The sequence below is a fragment of the Magallana gigas genome, chromosome 5 (genome assembly GCF_963853765.1).
Source record: "Magallana gigas chromosome 5, xbMagGiga1.1, whole genome shotgun sequence".
In the NCBI taxonomy this organism is placed as follows: domain Eukaryota; kingdom Metazoa; phylum Mollusca; class Bivalvia; order Ostreida; family Ostreidae; genus Magallana; species Magallana gigas.
In genome coordinates, this window is record NC_088857.1 from 10,460,825 (window position 1) to 10,482,062 (window position 21,238).

At 34.7% G+C, this 21,238-nt stretch overlaps 2 protein-coding genes across 2 annotated transcripts; one reads left to right on the forward strand and one right to left on the reverse strand.

The window, feature by feature from the left end:
- Window positions 1–3,748: 3,748 nt before the first annotated feature.
- Window positions 3,749–8,245, reverse strand: LOC105333186 (uncharacterized). The gene is made up of 2 exons (XM_011436033.4): window positions 8,158–8,245; window positions 3,749–7,402 (listed from the first exon to the last, which is right to left on the reverse strand). Exon 2 carries the CDS (start codon window positions 7,399–7,401, stop codon window positions 4,123–4,125), a length of 3,279 nt encoding a protein of 1,092 aa, XP_011434335.3. The 5' UTR covers window position 7,402; window positions 8,158–8,245; the 3' UTR covers window positions 3,749–4,122.
- An 851-nt stretch (window positions 8,246–9,096) lies between these two features.
- LOC105333189 (uncharacterized) lies at window positions 9,097–21,003 on the forward strand. Its single transcript, XM_011436039.4, has 11 exons — window positions 9,097–9,259; window positions 14,012–14,137; window positions 14,471–14,597; window positions 15,971–16,075; window positions 16,410–16,482; window positions 16,571–16,633; window positions 18,609–18,790; window positions 18,973–19,260; window positions 19,466–19,519; window positions 19,714–19,853; window positions 20,175–21,003. The coding sequence occupies exons 2-11, from the start codon at window positions 14,027–14,029 to the stop codon at window positions 20,247–20,249; spliced, it is 1,218 nt and encodes a 405-aa protein (XP_011434341.3). The 5' UTR covers window positions 9,097–9,259; window positions 14,012–14,026; the 3' UTR covers window positions 20,250–21,003.
- Window positions 21,004–21,238: the final 235 nt, after the last annotated feature.

A 21,238-nucleotide genomic window follows, 5' to 3' on the forward strand; every position in this document is an offset into this window, starting at 1 on the left:
AATTAAAAAGATTCTTTAAAAATGAATCTTTCGTATGAATCTGTACTTTTGAGTTTTCGTCCGAACAAATTTTAGAATGAATCTTATCAAATATAATTCACAAAAAGAAAATGGGTTATATAAAAAATAAACGCTTTCTTTGGTGTTTCATGCGAGTTACACAAAGGAAACAACCAACTCTTCTATATATGTTAAGGTGTCCATAGTTACTAAAGGCTGAGTTCAGTCCGTCCAAGTTCGTGTAGCTAATTTTTGATCGTTCGCCAAAAAAAAAAACCAAAAAAAAAACAAAACAAAAAAAACATGCACTGTCAAGACACCAATGGACAATTCAAATAATTCTAAATACTAGTATTTTTTTCATGAGCTAAACAATGTAAGAGTATTTTGAATGCAGTGTCCATGAAAGCAAACGTGAACTAGCTCACATACCCCACGTGTCCCCATTACTTAACAATAATACACATTATGAATGGCAAGGTATGCTTTAAATATGAAAAATAATTTGATAAAGGACATAACTCGCAAAAAACTTCCTGCAAATATGCACATCTCTTCCTTTGTCCTTAACGACTAAAAAAAAAAGTTCTAAAGGACCTAAATTCGCAGAATTTAAATGAAATCGGCATTTCCTGGTTATATGCACATCTATGCATCGTGTCCAATTGCCTACACGGTTTTACTCATGCAGTGGTTGAAGCTGGGTTGCGCTTACAAACTGTTCATTGCTATTATATTAAGAAGGCTCGATAGTAGTATTCATTTTTAGAATGTATTGAACTCCTTAAAAGAAGAGCTGTATAAATAATTATAGAAAAATATCCAAATGTAAAAGGTAAAATATATGGATATTTTCTTGACTAAATCGTTGTAACTTGCACTCATTTGGATGAATGCTCACATTTATTTTATTCACTATAATTACGGTGATTTCCAGGAACGTACACGTAGCATCGCCTTTTTTTAAAAAGGGGGTGGGTGGGTGGGTGGATGGCAGCCTCATCCAAAAAATCAGTGCAAGCAAAAAGAAAAAAAATCATGAAAATTCTAATCCTTCAGCTCTTTAGCAGTTCAATGGTTTCTTTATTTTCACTTCCATTTATTACATGCGGGGGGGGGGGGGGGGGGGGGGGTGGGGGGGGGGGGGGCACCATGTTCTTTTAATATGATAAGCAAATATTTTTAAGCGTAAATAAAAAAAATATTAAACATTACTTTTTTTTAAAAAAGTGGAGGGGGCAAATCCATGGTAAGTCGATTTTCTATGTGTAAATTGAAAAAAAAATGAAATATTATTATTTTAACATTGGGGGGGGGGGAGCTCTATGGTGAGTCAAGTTTTATATGTAGGTTTAAGAAAAAATGTCTACTGCAAAAAAAAAGGGGGGGGGGGGGGTGAACTGACGTTACAATCACTTTAAAAGAGGAGATACAGTGCAATGAATATTTATATATTTAAATCTTTAGTATTCAACAACATTGTATCTGAGATTAAACTACTGTTCTACTTATAAATAAATAAATTATAACAAATCTTATAAACTATGAATAATGAAAATTTACTGAAAAATAGGTATGTTTTATTTTTTTGCATTCAAATTTTACATTGTAAATTTTATTTTTATTGATTTATTATAATTCATTGTTTGATCACATGCTGTGCTCGCCCCAACGGTCGCACCGTAAAACATAATATTTTACATATAAACAAACCTTATCTTAAAATTTAAGGTAAATTCATGGTTAATTTGTCGACCACCCAGCCTCCTTAAGCCCAAAAGGGTCAATATTCCTAGAAAAATAATGAAATCGGAATTTCATGGCAATATGCACATCTACACATTGTGTCTTAAATGCCTACAAAGTTTCATTTAATTTAATGTAGCGATTTTAAGAGGAGGTGCACTTACAAACTGTTCATTATATTCAATATATGGCCAAAATTCTAAGCTCAAAGGGACCGAAATTCGCTGAAAATAATGAAATCAGAATTTTCTAGTAAATATGCACATCTACATATAATGTCCTAAATACCTACAAAGTTTCAGAAAATGCCATGCAGCGGTTTATGAGGAGTTGTGCTTAAAAAAAAAAACATGACTGACTGACGGACCGGTCAAAAACATTATACCTTTCACCACATCGTTGATATATATATATATATATATATATATATATATATATATATATATATATATATATATATATATATATATATATATATATATATATATATATATATATATAATAAAATATTGATTTAATTTTGTTCGATTTTTTATAAAAGTCTAAGGTTCATGCAAAATTGTCATGTAATTGCATGTTTCTGTTAAAAATAATTTTTATAAATAATACAGCTCATATTGCTAGGAAATGGTTTTCAAAAATAAGAATATTAAATGTGTCTCTTTTACAGACTTTTTTTTTACAAGGAAATAAAAATAATAAAAGTATTTTTTTATTTCAAATATTGATCATGAACTGTTGCCAGAATTCGCATAAGGTTGATAAATCGATGAGAATTATTTGTAGTTGTTACATTCTCAGAATATCAGGTGGAAGAAACAAGCGGTACACATGCAAACCTGTCGTCGATTTCTATCATCTTTGTTTAATACAGCACATTTTATAAGAAACAATGTCAGGCCCGAACACCACTTAGATAAAAATCACTTATTAATAAAACGATATGTACGATTAAGATTTAAAAATGCACGGTGTATTATTTTTAACGAGGCCGGGTCTAATTAGTTCTGCCCTAGATTTTTTAATGAAATTTTTTACCTGAATTTCTACTGATATAATTATTGTTTTAAGATTAAAAAATAAGACATTTACCACACCGTTTGTTTAGGGGGTCATCTCAAAGTTTGTTAATATTTAACATAGGACCCTATGGGATTTCGCTTGAAATGTATCAATTTTACACATTTTTTTAAACTTCTGCCCTAGGGATTTCTTTTTCTGTTCTACATATTAAAGTTATTGCTAAAAGGCATCAAATGGTCAAATAAAAAAAACCTTTTACCTCCTGGTTTGTTCCAGGGGTCTTATCAAAGTTGATTTTTGTATGCCCAATTTCCCAGATTTGTCAGATAATGGCTATTTTTTATTTGACAAAGGCGGAAAAGGTGATCTTTATAGTATTATTAAAGCCTTCAGACATATTTAAGTAATAAAAAAATATATAACATCACATATTAAGGGTCATTAATATAAAATACATGGTTACTGTCTTGAAATATATGAATTAAGCTATATTTAGGCGGGTTAAGAAAACGTGACAGAGGGTTTGGCCTGCTGAACCCTCTTCACTTTTTCGACCCGAGCCCAAATATAGCTTATACTTCGAAACAGTTATGTTTATTCCACAATATAACATTAATTTTACGCATTAAACGAGCCATTTTCAACAAATTTCGCTGAATATCTGCAGATAAAACTATCACGCCATGGCGTCAAACAAGCAAAAAGATGACGTCACAATACAAATGAAACGCTGCGCGAAAGCGTGCGTACTCGTTCTGTACTCGGCCTCGTTAAATCATTCAGATAGGAAGCATCAACAACTATATAGACATATACATGTATCTACTCTCTATTTATTAATTGTAATTCGAGACTCATCTGGTTCTTATGACAGTCTTTTGATAATGAAGGCTCGGTAGTCCCGAATTAAGACATTGGTTATTGATTGCATTTGCTGTGATTAAGTTTTTTATACATTGACTCCAACGCATGTACCTGACAAAGCCTCTTTTCATAAGAGCAAGTTTACATTCATATTTTATAGTTTTATCTTCGGGTTTTTTTTTCAATTAAATTCAAATAATATGGAAGTATCTGTATGCTAACTCAGGTCTCTAATTTGTTTTTATTTTATTGTTTGGTCTTTTTTTATCAGATCATAAAAATAATCCATATAGATATTAAACAGACACCAGAGAAGATATGTACAATGTACTACATGTAGTATGTTGTGACTGAATGAATTATGTGTACAGGTAATTGATATCAATAATTTAGCTTACAACACAAAGTGTCGACCTTTTTCAAATCACTTCTTATTTAATAAAAAAAAAAGTACTTCATATCTATATATACTGCCTCTATATTTCTCCTTCACAAACGCGTGAATAAGCTTTCAGTCAGTTTATCTGCAGTCGTGTATACCTTTCTTTGGCGGTGATACAAACGTGTAAACGCGTCAAATCTAGGTGTCTGGTACCAGCTTGGAGAGTGGCACTTGGGTCTGTAGGTCTGGTCACTGACCACCGACTCAATCCCCGACTTCCCTATCAGATTTTCTATAGACTTCAGTAGATAAGACATATTTTTATGCTTTTGAATAGTTGCCGGTTGCTCAGTATTTGGTTTGCTATTGTTGCTGGTAGGCCCAACAGCCAAAAAGATGGAATCACCCATGATAGTAGAAACGTTTGGAGGCACGGAAGATAGAATAGCCATCGATTTGCAAGCACTGTCACGCATAGAATCGTGTCCTGTCTTCATGAACTTATATAACCCTTGAGGAAGGGCGTCAACCTCCATTTCCGTGATGGCTCCCGATATTGTATCGGTCGAAAACCGTACAGGATAATCGTCAAAGTCGTTCCAGCGCTTTAACACAGCATCTGAACCATCCATAACCGTTGTACTAGCAACAGCAGATATGTGGGTGAATACATCATCAAAGTCTCGTTCTATCTGAAGCACTGGCACATAAACCTTGGATTTCATGTGTCTTCCTTTGCCTAGTTCGCGCAAAACATCAGCAACAGGATTGGTAGCTGAATTCTTTGTTTTCTTTTTTAATGGAAGTAATCGAAGAGATCTCGTAAACCTGAGCTGATCTCTACAGACGTTTCTAAAGTTGTTTCTCTTTGGTGTCCTGGTTTTCCTGTGATGCTTTTTCTTATCTGTCCTTCCCTGAACTTGTTGATTTCCAACATCCTTGGTCATTTCTTTCGTCTGTAACTTTGGTTCGCTCTTGGTAGGAATTTGAGGGCCGGGATTTGCACAGGGCATAAGGATGATATTATCGCCGAGTTGAAAGGCATAAACAGGCATTTGACCCTCTATTTTCTGTTGTGATGTATCAGGTGTTTCATCCGAGACTTCTGTGACCTCTGAGGGTGTTGTTTCTTGTATGATGTTACTTGTATAACTGTTTACCACCGTGCTAGAATCTGTCCTGGTGTAAGCATGATCCGATTCATATATTTGTGTTATTTCTTCGATGTGTTCACCATCGCTGTCAATTTTCTTCATCATCTCTTCAAATTCACAATAAAAGCATCCGCTGCAGTCCCTCTCAGGTAGAGTGTGGCTTTGAGTGTACGAAGATGTACTTGGTACGGGACAGACAGACGGCATGCTAACTTCTACACATTCGTTTGCATTGTTATTGGGCATAGATTCCTGTGTCACACAAGGAACAGTATCGCGATGAGTCCGTGGAAGTCTACTAGCGTCAGTCTTGTTCTTTGAGTACTTTTGATGAACATTTTTGAGAGGAGACTGTTGATAATTAACCAAGGATGTGTAATCTGGAAAACTCAACATGTTATTCAACTGATCGTTTTCTGTCACAAGTTCACAATATCTCTTCGACGAATAAGCAGAATAAAATGACGATCTAGCTTCCACTGATGTTGTCATACCGTCATTGCTACCCGGAAGTTTAGTTGGGCTGGTGGCCAAAACTCTACCTGGAGACAAATGTCTGGAAGAAACCCGAGGAGTTTCGAACGTTTCACACGTGGGCTGTTCTACAGCGTGGATACTTGTGACGTTCAGGAGGTCTTTCGTGTCCTTCATTGTGTGGATACCCGGAGAGACCTGTACCAGGGACTCCGTGGTTTTCGGTAAAATCGGCACCGTCGTAATTCTCCCCGTTCTCTTGTATCTCTTCCTCATTAAGTCAACGGTGCCATCAGACAACTCCGGCATTCTCGTCGCGGGTCCTTTGGCTTCAAATTGTGACTTTGGAGTGTTTGCAAATGCATCATAATTTTTTGGTACGACGATTGACGGACTGCGAAAAGGAATTGTGTAGCGAGTGTTCCTGTATCGCCTTGTCAAGGTTTTTTCGCATGACTTTGCTGGTGATTTTGCGTCTTTTGGGTCAAGCATGTGTTCATCCCCATCGTTTTTCCTTCCGTCCACCTTTAACAAGATTGAAGTTCTCTTTCCTGGTATACTCCTTTGGGGTACAATTGTTCGAGTACGTTTTCCTTCCTTAATACCGTCTTCAAATGGAAATTGCGGTAGCACTTTGTCGGACTTTTCTTCTATGACTTTGTTTGTCCCTGACTGGTGATTGTCGTTTGATAGGCTATCGTCTGACTTAATGTGAGAAGCACAAAAAGGAGTAACCATGTACTGTTTTACCTGCATGACGTCATTGTTAAGTGGGGGCATTTCGACGGCTTGACTTTTCATACTATTTAGTTTTGCGGTAAATTGAGCTCTAGCTTCTTTCAATGGAGAAAATTTATTTTCTTCTGCTGATTTCGTAGTGCTTCCCACCACAGCTAACCTCTGAAGGGCTCGTTTACCGTCTTCTTCAGTTAAATCTTTCACGTCGGAAGAAAATTTTATCAAGGACAGATTAGCTGGTAAAAACGTTGGTTTTTCTTTCTGGGGGCTGATATTCGAGGGCTTCGGCAATACCAAGCTTTCTGTTTTAACGAAGGAGGACAGTCGTGGAGACGTTACAATATCCGTTCTGTCCGCTTCTTGTGATTTCTTCATTGAAGATTGTGAATGTTCAGTAACACCGCTTTTCAGCTTTCTTCTGGAGACATAACTTCTGATGCGAACATTATCACCGTGTTTAATTTTCATTTGAGATGTATTTATGCTTGGGGTGGATTTAAAGGTTTCAGAAAGAGTCGGATTGACAAATTTCTCTGATCGTGATTGGCGAAACTTGGGCTTATACATGTAACCGGAAGTTGGACTTTTGTCCTGAGAACTGCACGTTTTGATCTCATTCAGTTTAGTTTTGGTTTTCGTTATGGAACTAATTGTTTCTTGCTTGTTGTGTTGTGATCTTCCCAAACAATCTTCTATTCTGTATTCTACGTTGTACGGAAACGATTTGTCAGTTTGTGTATGGTAGACGGGGCTTTTCTTTTCATTAGCAGCTTTATTTCTCCTGGTATTAATTCCGAGTATTTCGCCCTCGTCTAGTTTCTCTAAAACCACCGAAGCCTTCTTAATTTTAATTTTTTCTGGGGTTTTGATTTTAATTGTTTCTCCGGTTGGACTTTTCATGTGAAAGTGTTGCTCCCCCTCATTGGTTGGTGGTCTTTTTGTTGACCGGTTACCATGGCGATCGTTGTGAAAACAAGATCCTTCTATTGCATACTTGTATTTTGGTGGACTTCCTGACATTCTATAAAGAGATGTAGCTAAATAAATTCTTGTTATAGTCACTTTTATCGTGAAGACAGTTTCTTTGACCGTCCTGAGTGCATTGTGGCTAAAACTTCAACAAATATATCGAAAAAAGAAGTTGTCATTAGATAGATAGATAGATGGATAGATGGATAGGTGGATGGATGGATGGATGGATGGATAGGTAGCCGGGCATAAATGCAAAAGTCAAAATTATACAAATATCATGTTGTAAATTTTGAGTTTACATGGTGGCACTATATAAATATAAAATTTCTAACACGGTGTAAATTTTGTATTTACTGCCACCCGGTAAATTGAAAATTTACAACATGACATAGAAGCGTTCCATATCTTTCGGGGTTGGTTTTTAATTGTCAGTCCATTCGGTAGAAATATTAATCATTCTATAAATCAATTTTACTGGATATTCTATTGTTTCTCTATCCAGTTTTACGTGTATTGCATGTGGTATGAGCCGTTTAGATTTTCCATCAGAAATGTGCATAGTGATATGAAGACCCAAAAGGCGACATATACATGTAGAGGCGAGAGATCAAATTCTTTTATACAGTCGTAATTTTAAATAATTGTAAATGAATTAATTAAATTCACATGCAAGCTACTATACTACTCTTGAAATCTCTCTCCGATCTTCCCGTGTTCTAATCTGTCGCATATAGAAGGTAAAAGTAATTTGAGCTATTTGGTAATTATCTTTACGTCTTTGTTTTAGAATAAAAGATTTCTCACCTATTATCATGGAAAGCTGATGGTCATTGCAGGTTTTGAAAAAGATTGATAGATGTTAGAAATGACGTCATATGAAACAAATTTGACGTAAACGTTTGTTACGTAACGGATGTGTATTCCCGTTACTTTCCTTTCAGTTTATAGACTCTATTTTACAAATCCTACGATTCATTTGCGTTTGTGTGACGTGGTAGGTGCAAGTACGTCGAGTATCTGTTATTTAAGAATTTTTGCATATTATCCCACTTTTCAAGAAATGCTTGGTAAGTCTATTGAAGAGTCTTTAGTCGTTTTGTACGGTTGTCAAACAATAATTCTGTAGTCATACATCCGTGTTACATTTTCAATGTGTTAAGACGTGGAGCAAAAGGTTTAGAAATTTTGATATATCTTCCTTCGGGATTAATACCTTTTATAGCTATGATATTGAATTGAATGACGCTATCAATTTATAATCAAATACATCAATGATTTGACCTCTGCCTAAAATGAAGCAAGACAAGTCAGATACCATAGTTGCGAAAACTTCATTTATTCTATCAAAATTTTTTAAAAGGGTTGTGACAAAAATATTATTAAAAACCACCAAAATTTTAAAAAAGAGATATAAAGTGTAGTTATTAATAATTATGCGTACTCTTAATTTGGTCCCCGACAAACAAAAGCTATAAAAGGTACTATTCCCGAAGGAAGGTATATCAAAATTTCCAAACCTTTACAAACTTTTTGAAAATGTTTTTAAATATAAAAAGTGTTATAATACGAAGTTTGAAAAAGAATAACTGTCCAACGTTATTTGTATATTTCTTCTTCTTCTTCTTCTTCTTCTTCTTCTTCTTCTTCTTCTTCTTCTTCTTGGGGGGGGGGGGGGGTACAAATTTCATTACTCTTATTTAAATCGGGCTCGAAGATAGCTAAATGTTAACAACTTTCCGAAACCTTCCGAAGTGTATTCAATCAGCTCACTGGCCCACTGACTGATTGATTGAGTCTTACACTGTGTCAGAGTTTGCATGAAAAGTTTATTCGATACTTGGACGGTAAGGAAGAGCAGTGAAACATTTGAATGGAAGAAAGGAATAAATTTTAAAAGTTTAGAGAGGTAAGAAAGAAAAATCGTGCTCAGCAAAGTGTCACGTCACTTTTGTGATTCGTACCATTTAAACCACCTGCCCTCCATTTTCCCGCGAATGGCAGAATGGAAGATACAAATAGGTGGGGTTCATTTAACACGTGTACTTTAGTATCTGTGATGTTTCGCTAAACCGCAATGACGACCCAATTACTATAAGTGTTTAATGTGGACTCTCTTGCTAAATTTGTTGGAAAATATCAGTAGAATATGTATGATGAAAGTTTGGCGCGGAAATGTTAACATGTCTATCAGACATCAGGTGTCCGGTCAAGTCGTACACAGACCAACTCGTATACAGGTCAACTCGTATACAAAATTGCCGCATAAAAAAACGAAAGTCAACTCGTATACAAAAAAATCCCGTAACAAAACATATTTTGGAGAGGGTTTATATAGGCTTTGCCTGTTGCCTAATCCACTTGATTACTCAATAAAATATGTTTAAATTACATATAAGAATAAAATGGATGTCATCAACCATTACAAAGATTGCAAAATTCATAGATGTATGATTGTGCATTGTGATTAAACTCGGTAACGATGTGAAATTACAACAAAAAAATTAACGATAATTAATTGTGTCAATCCAATCATTATTATTTGGTAATTATTTCTACACATCAAAACAATAATTGTTAAAACAACAAGCACGTCCAAACGGATGACTTCTCAAAGGCAAGGCTAATTAAGATACGTCCTCGTTATTTTTTTTGAAAAAAATATATCCAACTTTCCGCTTTTAAATGTCATTTCCCAAACATTTTTCAACATGGTACGACACCTGTGTGTTTCCTGTCGATTTAGTATACGGGAATTTTTTGTATACGAGTTGACTTTCGTTTTTTTATGCGGAAAATTTTGTATACGAGTTGACCTGTATACGAGTTGGTCTGTGTACGACTTGAGTGTAAATCAGACATCACCATTGATGGTCAAACACATAAATGATGTACTTATTCATCTACCAAATGAGAGTCATTTTTCGTTCAAATCGGGTAACGATTTTCTTTACATCTTGTTTTATTTGCCACTGCGATTTTACTTTCAAGTAAACATTCTTTTAAAGCAATGGCACATTATCTTGATGAAACTCAAATGGATTGTGGCTGTAACTTTTTCAATAAGCAAAAAAAAAAAAAATAATCAAGGACTTATGAAAAAAAACTATATCAAAAGATGTATGTTTAGTTAATATTGATTCTGTGTGAGTTTTAAGATATTAAACATTGTTTAATAAACAGTGTGTGTATAGAACATGAACATTACATATTTTTTATTGCTATCTAGAGCGTATTAAGTATTTGGCTAAGATTCGAACACCCTCTCATTCGATAAGGATAGTCTACAAGCCTCCGCCTATCTCATAGATAGAATGTTCTATGAGATAGGCGGAGGCTTGTAGACTATCCTTATCGAATGAGAGGGTGTTCGAATCGAAAAAATGACAGATGTCCTACGGACCCGGTTTAACTACTGTGACCTGAGCGTAGCCTGGTCACAGTAAGATTATTCTTTCTACCTATCTCACTGAGCTATGGTAATACAATACAGGAATGTTGAATAACTTTGATTGTTTGACAGTTATTAATAATTTTATAAACATGAAATGTTTCTTGTGAAAACAACGAATTTTGACAGATTATGGGTCTAGATTCCATTTTAATAAATCATTAATAAAAATGAATATAAACTTATGCTTTAAATAAAAGTACTTTTAGGATGGAGTCAAGACCCATTCATACCTAAAATTTGCAATTTAGAACAGTAAATGATTTTTGCATAAAATGCTGTGCAGCTTAATTTGGAAACCTTTATCTGTCGTGTTTACCGAATGAAAGCATTTTTGACTCGCACCATGACTTTAATACTATAAACCATGCTTATAAATACAGTTAAATATCGATATCTCGAAGTTCGGGGGACCACGGAAAAACTTCGAGATATCCAGGTGTTCGAGATATCCGAAGTCGAAATTCTTCGACTCCATTAGCGTTTTTGTTTTTGTCCTGACATTTTAACACAGGAAGTCCTTATATGCACTATAATTTGAGAACCGGTATGAACGGGAAAAAAATGACGGAATATTGAAACGATGTTTTATTTATAGACATTTATAGACATATTGCACATATACACTTAAATAAGAATTTATATGAAACGTTACAATTATTTTAAATAACAGTTAATCAAACATACAAGCATAATGTACAATGTACATGTATACAACTTTTCAGAATATAAATAAATCACGTTCACACTATTGTCAAATCACATAACACACATGATGATATTATGGAACACTGTCAGTCTTTAATTCTTCAGCCCGGGAGTGGGGAGCTTGTCTTTGCTGTGTTGAGACATGTTGTTGAATGATGTACAGAATTCTGTACCATCTTTTTTAGCCAAAGACAAATGTGTTAATTGTTTGATTTTTGTTCACATTAGAAATAAAATTTGTTATATTTAAATCAGCGCGTTGGTAATTTATCATGATTAAGTGTGTGTTATTAAATATATTTTTGGTATATTATTCATTAAGTAGAAGTTCACTTTGATCATGCATCGATATCGATTATACGATAATTTACGCTGCGCTATTTGGTAATTGAGTGACCGTGAACTTGTTTGCTTTATAAGTAGCGTGCATCATTATTCATATTATCGGTAATGTTAGGGGTGCTTACTTTTGGGAGCTGTGAACTTGTTTGTTTTATCAATCACCGGAGTATATACCCAAGCTGTTATAACAATTACCGTGTCATCGATAGCTGCACTGGCTAAGCGTGGAGTTAATAGACTATCAGTCTTGAGAAAAGGTGTGAATTGCCGCGGGCGAGAATAACGAGGACACGACATGCGGGGTGCGATTATCAGACCGGAAAATTGACTTCACTTCGAGATAACCCAGGTAAAATTTGTTATTGGGACCGTAAACATACTTCGACATAAGCGGGGTATTCGAGATAACCGTATTCGAGATATCAGTAGTTTTTTAAATCAAATATATAGGGAAAACGGCCGGGACCGGCGGCCGACTTCGACATAACCGGGGTATTCGAGATATCCCATGTTCGAGATACTGATATTTACCTGTATGTCATAAATTATTATTTTTACCGATATTGAAAATCGGTCGTCTTTATTGCTCCACCTTGGGGTTATACCAGGTCCAGTACAATCTCTTGATTTAGCTATATAGCTTGAAAAAGCTAATAGCTTTATAAAGCTATTCAAAATAGCTTTATAAAGCTATATATATATGCAGTTTTTGAAGAAAATATTTATTGTAAGGAATGGACACAAAATCGCAATTAACTTGCAACTCATATTTGCACAATTGACCATTATAAATTATAAACAATTATAAACTTGACCCAAATTAAAGATCGTTTTAACACTGCAGCTTTTAAACACTTTGAAGCAAAAAATATATTTCTATTGTTTGGGTAACTGTTCACCACTTTGTGTGCAATGAGGTGTGGATAAGTATGATTTCTTCGCATTGTGATAAATTAATACCAATCAATTATCTTGTTCACCATAACTGACCTCCTTTATATTTCATTCAAGAAGTAACTGTGTGGTCATGAATCAGTTGCCCCAAAACTTTTAGTGCAAAGTCTCTTAAGGAGATGCAAACTTATGAGTAATCTTTACATGCATTGTTTACAGCACAGTTCAATTTGAAAACTATCACTGCACTAAAGTGCGATTTTTTTAAAAACATACTGAAAAAATAATACATTGAAGAAAAATGTATCATGACAAAAAAGCTAAATGAAGCTACCCTGAATAGCTTAATAAAGCTATTTAGCTTTTTCAAGCTATATAGCTAAATCTGGAGATTGTATTGGACCTGTATACAACGACTTGTATGCCCCTGTCCTTTGAGGCTGTCATGAAGTATGACTAATTTTAAAATATTGATTCTGTGCGAGTTTTAAGATATTAAACATTATAAGGTACTTAGGAATTTGAGGCTGTCCTTGTATAACCCAAACCTGATGTTTTCAATGTTTTCAAGTGATTAACCTGTTATCAGGATCTAACAAGACCAATATAGAGCTAGTTTTTAAAAATCAAATAAAATTATTTCCTACAAAGGCTAAATCATGTTATCAACATATCACACTTGTACATGAAATTCAATCCAACCAGCTAGTGTGAAATGTTCACCAGCTGTTCAACTAATCTTGCTTCAGTGTAGGGGTCGTAGTGACAAATAGCTCAGTTTCAATATGGCCAGGGCTTCAGAAGTATTTTAGAGATAAAGTTAGCAATTAACGTTAATTGTACATTAGAGTGCTTTATACAGGGTTGACAGGGAAAGAAGTTTATGTTTTAAAACTAAAATAATGTGGTGTCAGACCAACAAATTTTTTATTTGGCATTGTCACGTGGCTTTTTAAAATGCATGATTAAATGACTAGATTGTTTATAGGTTATGTATTTTAATTGGCTCATATGTCGTGTCAGTGAAGGAAATGTTTCTAATTGCTACATAAATAGTCATTGTCACTCTGTGTAATCTGCAAACATACACACTTAACATTAGTATAAAACAACGCCTGATGTTGATTATCCAATCAGATTATGTTGGCTCTAATCCTCTTGTTGTTTTAGTCAGTTCCTGTGTCAATGGACTCAATTTATTATGACAAGGTATCTTCTATAAAGTGTTTGATGCGATTAACTCCATCTTTGGTTCATATTGTTTAGTTCCAGTGAGACACCATGGCACAGTACAAAATTCCTGACCCAGAGGAAATGGTTCCTTGTCCATATGATAAGGTACACATGATCCGGGCCAAGAGAATGCAGTATCACCTGATGAAGTGCAGAAAGGTCAGTATTATTCAGTTGATATTTAAATTTTTATTGATTCAGTTGCCAATTGTTTTTGTACTTTATGGAAAATATGGTTCTGGGAAATTTCTATTGCTCTAAGAATATTATTTGAAATTAAAGTTGTTTTTAAGTGAAACTTAAAAGGGAAGATAAATATGTTATGTTTTACTTATTTTTTTTTATTGTGTTATATGATTGAATTAGCTTTGTTTGTTTTTATCTTTTAAAAGAATTTAAACAATGAATTACAAAAGATTTTGAAGAGAAACATTTAGAATTAATGTAATTGAAGTAGGTTATAATGCTAAGTTATTTTTTCTCCTGCTGAAGAATTACATAGGCAGTGACTTTGCGACCTGCCCTTTCAATGCCAGACACGAGATGCCAAAACCAGAGCTGCGATACCACTTGGCCAACTGTCCCGACAAAGCTGTGATCGAACCCATGCTGGCTTATGGTAGGAATGATCATTATTTTCCTTGTGTGTGTTCTTTCCATATCATGAATTGATGGATGTGCTTCAATAGACATTTGCATGCAGGAAGTTGGATATGATGATTTAAGCATTCATATAGTTACATGTACAATTATCATAAAATTCCCTGGTACTTTGATAATATGGTATGAATGTGTTTAAAGTATGTCATGCAGAGGGATGAATTCTGTATGCATAAATTGAATGAATGAGAAAATGGGTCAAATTACAGTTTGAAATAGATTTGGGACTAGCTTGAGGTAGGAATGACGGTAATTGGAATAAGAATAAGTAAAGATTTCACAGATATCAGATTAAGGCTAAAAGCACATCCTTCAAATTTACCTGGTCTATTCACACCTGTCAATTAAGCACATTAAAGCTCTTTGTTGGTTTTAAAATTACCTTATTGATTGACATTTATTTACCAAACCTGTTTATAATGTTTTATTTGCTCTTCCAAGAAACTTGTGGTCTTCTGATGCCTTATGTATAGAAAGACACTGTAGACACGAAGACAGGTCTTATTGATTAAAATGTTTAATGTGAAATATGAATAACAGTTGTAATGCCTTTGCAAAACTAGATAGAAAAATTTAGGCATGTTTTATTAGTGTTTTAATTGCCAAATTCAGGCGTGATTTTAGATTTTGCATCTTCTCTTTGTTCACATTTGGGTTGTCCCACCCATATAAAATCACTAGATGAGATTTCTATATAGTAAGTTACATACAGGTAACAAAGTCTATTGTTATACTTTCATGTTAAATACTGAAATCTGATTGGTTAAGACGCAGTTAATAATATTTACTATTACCCTCAGCGTTAGCAACGCACTTGGCAACGGGTAACATTAAAAAATGTTACATGCGCGAAAATTATGCGCGTACGGTTCGCTGTAGAATTCACGTTATTCCTATATAAAAGCAGTAAAATTTTCTTAAAAATTTTAAAAAAGACATTCAGTATAACAAAATAAATAGTGCCTGTTTGGGAGGATAACAGTTGAAATTGACACCCCTCGAAAACCATTGTCAACCTCCGCTTCGCGTCGGTTGACAATGGTTTTCTCGGGGTGTCAATTTCAACTGTTACCCTCCCAAACAGGCACTATTTATATAATGACATTCTGGATGTTTCTGGAATGTATACACAAACAAACCTGTTTTCTTGTATCATTTAAGCTGCCCCTCTGCTAAGAATACGAAGTAAGCCCATCAGAATAACTCTTGGTCCATTCAAAATTCAACAAATACATGTTCTTTGTGATTGTAATTTTATTAAATTTCTAGAGTTTTTGTTTTTTTTACCTGGATAAACAACTGGTATAGTGTTTTGTTTATTTGTGTTTACAGAGAGCAGTAAGAAGAACGGAGAAGAAGCTTCAATGTTCAGAGGTTGTGTTGATCTTCCCGTCTATGAACAGATTAACATCGAAAGTGAAGAAAACTGGGATGCTGGTTAGTTTACTCATATAAAGATTTTATTAAAATACATTTTTAAAAGATGGAAAAGGAAAATTTTGATAACCACTTGAGGTCAGAATTCCTGAGAGGAAAACACCCCATCAGATTACCTTTAGCTCACCTGATCAAATTGAAACTCTTTTCAACTTTCAAATAGCGATAATGACTCAGCATTCCTAACCACAAAAAAAATTATTTTAAGTCTTATATATATTTTACCTAATATTATTAAACAAATGATAATTAAAGCAGTTAATAATTTTCTCCAATTTTAAAACCAAGTCTGTCAAATGCATTAAGTTAACAGTAACTTTTATGTGTTTAACAGAGATTCCGTCGGTGGCCAGGATAGGAGTAGATCCTCAATACTTTGCCCGGCAGGATCATATGGTCATTCCAGGGTAAACTGTCCTTATCCAATCAGATCTCTGTACAGATAGAGCAATGGAATATTACAGTTTCTCATTGGTTGTTGTTGTTTACTTTCAGACTGACGCGATCTGAAAAGAAGGAGTTTGCTAGGCAGATGCACCTTCCAGCTGAAAACCGATCGTAAGTGTCATGGGGCCTTTTTTTGTGTTTGAGCATGAAGATCTTCCATAACTGCTTATTTAAAACTATTGAAAAGCTTATGCCAAAAAAACTGGTATATAGTTTCTTTAAATTAAAAAAATTTTGTCTATAGTGGTTTCATTTATGTTTTTATTGAAAAATCTATCTATTCATTGTAGACAAAATCATTATTGTTTGATATACAACACATATATATACCCCCGCTCCGAAGGAGAGGGGGTATACTGTTTTACCCTTGTGTGTCTGTCTGTCCGTCCGTAACAAAAATTTCTGTCGTATTTATCTCAGCAACTATTTATCGCAGATGCTTGAAATTTTAACACAGTGTTTGTTAAGGCATGCCATATCGTGGGATTTATTTTTGTACCAATCGGACGTTAACTTCCTGTTAAATGACGACTTTGCTTATTTTTTAACCAAAATTTTCAAACAAATTTTCGTCAAAGATTTCTCAGCAACTATTTATCGCAGATGCTTGAATTTTTACACAATATTTGTATAGGCATGCCATATTATCGTGGGATATATTTTTATACCAATCAGATGTCAACTTCCTGTTAAATGACGACTTTGTTTATTTTTAGCAAAAATTTTCAAACAACTTTTTGTTAGAGAATTCTCAGCAACTGTTTATTGCAGATGCTTGAAATTTTTACACAGTACAGTGGAGCCTCAGTTATCCGGACGCTTTCGTTCCCAAGTCCAATCGTCCGGATAGGTGAAGCGTCCGGATATCTGAAATGTATCTATTGTTGTCATGAATGATAATGTATTTGTATACAATTGCTCCCAGTGTTGATACTAGTAGCAACACATGCTGTTGATATGAACGTTTTTAGATATAAAGAACTCTGCTTCATTTTATTATTTTGTCATAAAATATTAAGCGGACAAAAATGATAACCTAATCTAGCTAAATTCTTTGTGTCCAAGTGTGATATGTGTGTGATACACTGTTGTTTGCAATTTTCCAATTTTTGAAAGTGATTTGGGAAGTCAGTGTGTTTATACAAGCTACTCATTAGGGTCTAGCACGTAAAAAAGGTGTGAAACTTAATTGACAGGGGTAATTATTTGTACTGAGTAGGGTATCATCAAATTTTACCGTCCGGTTAAATGAAGCAAGATTAGTAGTAAATAAGTGTTTTGTGGTAAAAACAGACTGTCCGGATCCGGAACGCGAATTTCCGGATAAATGAGACAAAATAATGTATAAACAAATCTGTTCCCAAATAAAATCGTCCGTAAACTGAAGCGTCCGGTTATCTGGCGTCCGGATATCTGAGGCCCCACTGTATTTGTATAGGCATGCTATATCGTGGGATGTATTTTTGTACCAATCGGAGGTCAAATTCCTGTCAAATAATGACTTTGTTTATTTTTAGCCAAAATTTTCAAACAAATTTCCGTCAAAGATTTCTCAGCAGCTATTTATCGCAGATGCTTGAAATTTTTACACAGTGTTTGTTAAGGCATGCCATATTGTGGGATATATTTTTGTATCAATCGAACGTCAACTTCCTGTCAAATAATGACTTTGTTTTTTTTTAGCCAAAATTTTCAAACAAATTTTCGTCAAAGATTTCTCAGCAGCTATTTATCGCAGATGCTTGTAATTTTTACACAGTGTTTGTTAAGGCATGCCATATTGTGGGATATATTTCTGTACCAATCGGATGCCAGCTTTCTGTTAAATGTCAACTTTGCTTATTTTGCATATCCACATCAGAGCGGGGGTATCACTAGTGAGCATTGGCCCACAGATATCTTGTTTCATTCATTAAAGGAACAGTGTTTTGGTGGATTATGAGTTATTTCCTGTCACAGCATTCATATAACACAGTGGTGCCAAATTAAAATTGATAAAAATATCAATGTGTAAAAAATTATTTTAAAAAGTTTATTGATTGGTCTATACATGTACAGTTCAGTAAATTGAATCTTGCTTCTCCAGGTATGTCGCTCAGTACAGTGAGCCATCTGACTACGATCACCTGAAGGATGAACAGCCAAAGCTCCGCCTGCCCAAGACTGCAGCTCAGACCTATCTTCCTAACCAGAAGAAGTCTGTTCAGCTAACATCGACAGTGTTTGCATACTCCCTGTCAATGGCGGGAGTAGGGCGCGGACTACCAGGTACTGACAAATGTTTGTTTCTTACGTTTTGCATCAACGTATTTCATATACAATAGAAGCATAAATTTTAATTTCTGCAAAATTTGTACAACATTTGATATAAAATGGTTCATAGGGATTTTATCATTGAAATTGAAAAAATATTTCTGATTTTACAGTACATCATTATATGCATTTTACAGCAGGCAGTCAAAACGGCTCAGGAAACGACTCTGTTGGAGGCGTAGCTGGACAGGGAAGAGGAAGGGGGCGTGGCACAACAGCAGCCACGGGGAGAGGAACAACAATGGCCCAGATGAACGGACACCCATCCCAGCCCCTGGGGAGGGGAGTGGCCTACCAGAACGGTCATGTACCTCATGCTGCCTCCATGGCCCAGTCTGGTCCCCAGTCCACTGTTAGATCAGAGAACCAGCCTAGCAGCCCAGTGTTTAGTGTAGGAATTGGTAGAGGAAGCAGGGCAACTAATGGTAAGTTAACAAAATGTTACTGGGAACATACATAATTTGCATAACAAATTGTATGGTGCGAAAGGTTAATTTCTGTGGCTTAATTGTGATGTGAAATAATAATGCGTGGAAGTACTGCTTATTGGTTTCATCATAAAATAGTACCGTAAGTGTATTTTAAAATTTTAAAGGGAAGATCAGGCTATTATAATTTGATGTTTTGCAGGGACCGCCCCACCTTCCTTTGTGGTTCCCACAATACCACAACAGAACCATAATGGTAAGAAGTCCGGCGTCATTATTTTCATCACAATTGTGATGTCGTTAATTGTAAAACTGTACAATATTATGTAATTTACTGAGAAATTGAAAAAATCTTACTTATAATATTAGCAGCAACATTCTCAACATAAAGAATAGCTATTTTGTTCTTGATGCTTCATTGTTTAAATGTAAATAATTGTTATTACTTAGGCTATGTGAAGGATGATGAGGGATCAGAAGACTCTATGGAAGATCTCAATAAGAAGCTGAAGAAGATAGAGAAGAAGCTCCGACAGATTGAGCTGTTGGAGACCAAGGTGGATGAGGGACACACCCTGACGGCTGAGGAGGTAGGTAGTCTATACTTGCATGTCACTGTCTCAGCATATTTCTACCTGTCTTCTTGCATCACATTAATGCAATATCATGTACTAATTATTTATAACAGCTCACTATATTGCATCGTACTCTGTTATTTACAGTGAGCTGTGATCTTTTTTCCATGATTTGTTTTTAAAAAAAAATATTTCTAAAAGTATCTGTCAAAATATGTCAGTTCCTCAGAAAAGAGCTGAAAAGCTCACAATTTCATGACCCTCTAATCTCAAATTATTTTAACCAATTCTACAAAGTTTCATAACAAATGTCAAAAATCTTGTCTTTTTTTTCAGGCTGCAAAAGTTGCCATGAAGGGAAAATTGTCAAAACAGAGGGAGTGTCTTCAACAGAAATCAGACTCTAATTGAGGAGAGAATACCGACAAAGCAATGCACTGATTGTGTTGTGTACTAGTGCTAGTCTGCTAAGTCTAGGAACTTAGTTTTTGTGTACATTTTATAATATTTTATTTCATTGTTTTAGACAAAAACATTTTACGATGTATTTTCCTTTTCATATTTGATACTCGTCATCATTTGTTACACTATGTTGATATACACATAGATCTAGATCTCCGACAGCAGTTTTATCTGTGAGAGGTGGGGAAAGGTGTATTTTATATATGTCAGAAGTTATTATAAAATAGCATACAGTATTTTAAAAGTTGATGTGGATCTGTGTTCCATATGGGCAATACAACGAGAAGAAAAGAAAGTTCAGAGGTGTGAAAACTGATACCACCAAATTTTATGACGTTTATTATGTTTTATCACTGACAAGTTTTATTGGTCCATACATAAAGATTTAAAATATATCGAAACCTGGTTATCTCCTTTTTCCAACAGAAAGTCAGAAAACAGTTGGTCTGACAAAAAGTAAAATTACTTATACAAAACTGAGCCCTTTATGGGATGTGCTAATCTCAGCAAGATTCGTTGAGAGCGAAAGTTTTTGACGGACGTCAAAATTTTTCACTTTTGACGAATCTCGCTGAGATTAGGGGGGTGCTTAAACTAACAGTTTGATTGGTCATTGATAAACAGAAAGTTATGAAATAACGCATTGTAAATGGTTTGAAAATTAATAATATCTTGGAGTAAAGATTAAAATCTCAATGATATCTATGACCTTTATTGCTTGTTTATTGATATTTGCGGGCATAGTAATTTGTGTACAGTCCTATCTGGTAAGGAGCTATGTGGACTCGGCAGCGAAAGTTATAAATATAAGAAAAAGGCGTATCATAAATAAAAGCTAAAATGGGTTGACCTGTGTAGTTCAATCCATGCGAGACTCGGTTGTCTTCGCTTAAAAAAAGTTTGAAAATCTCGTGAAACATCAAATACTTATCAGCTGA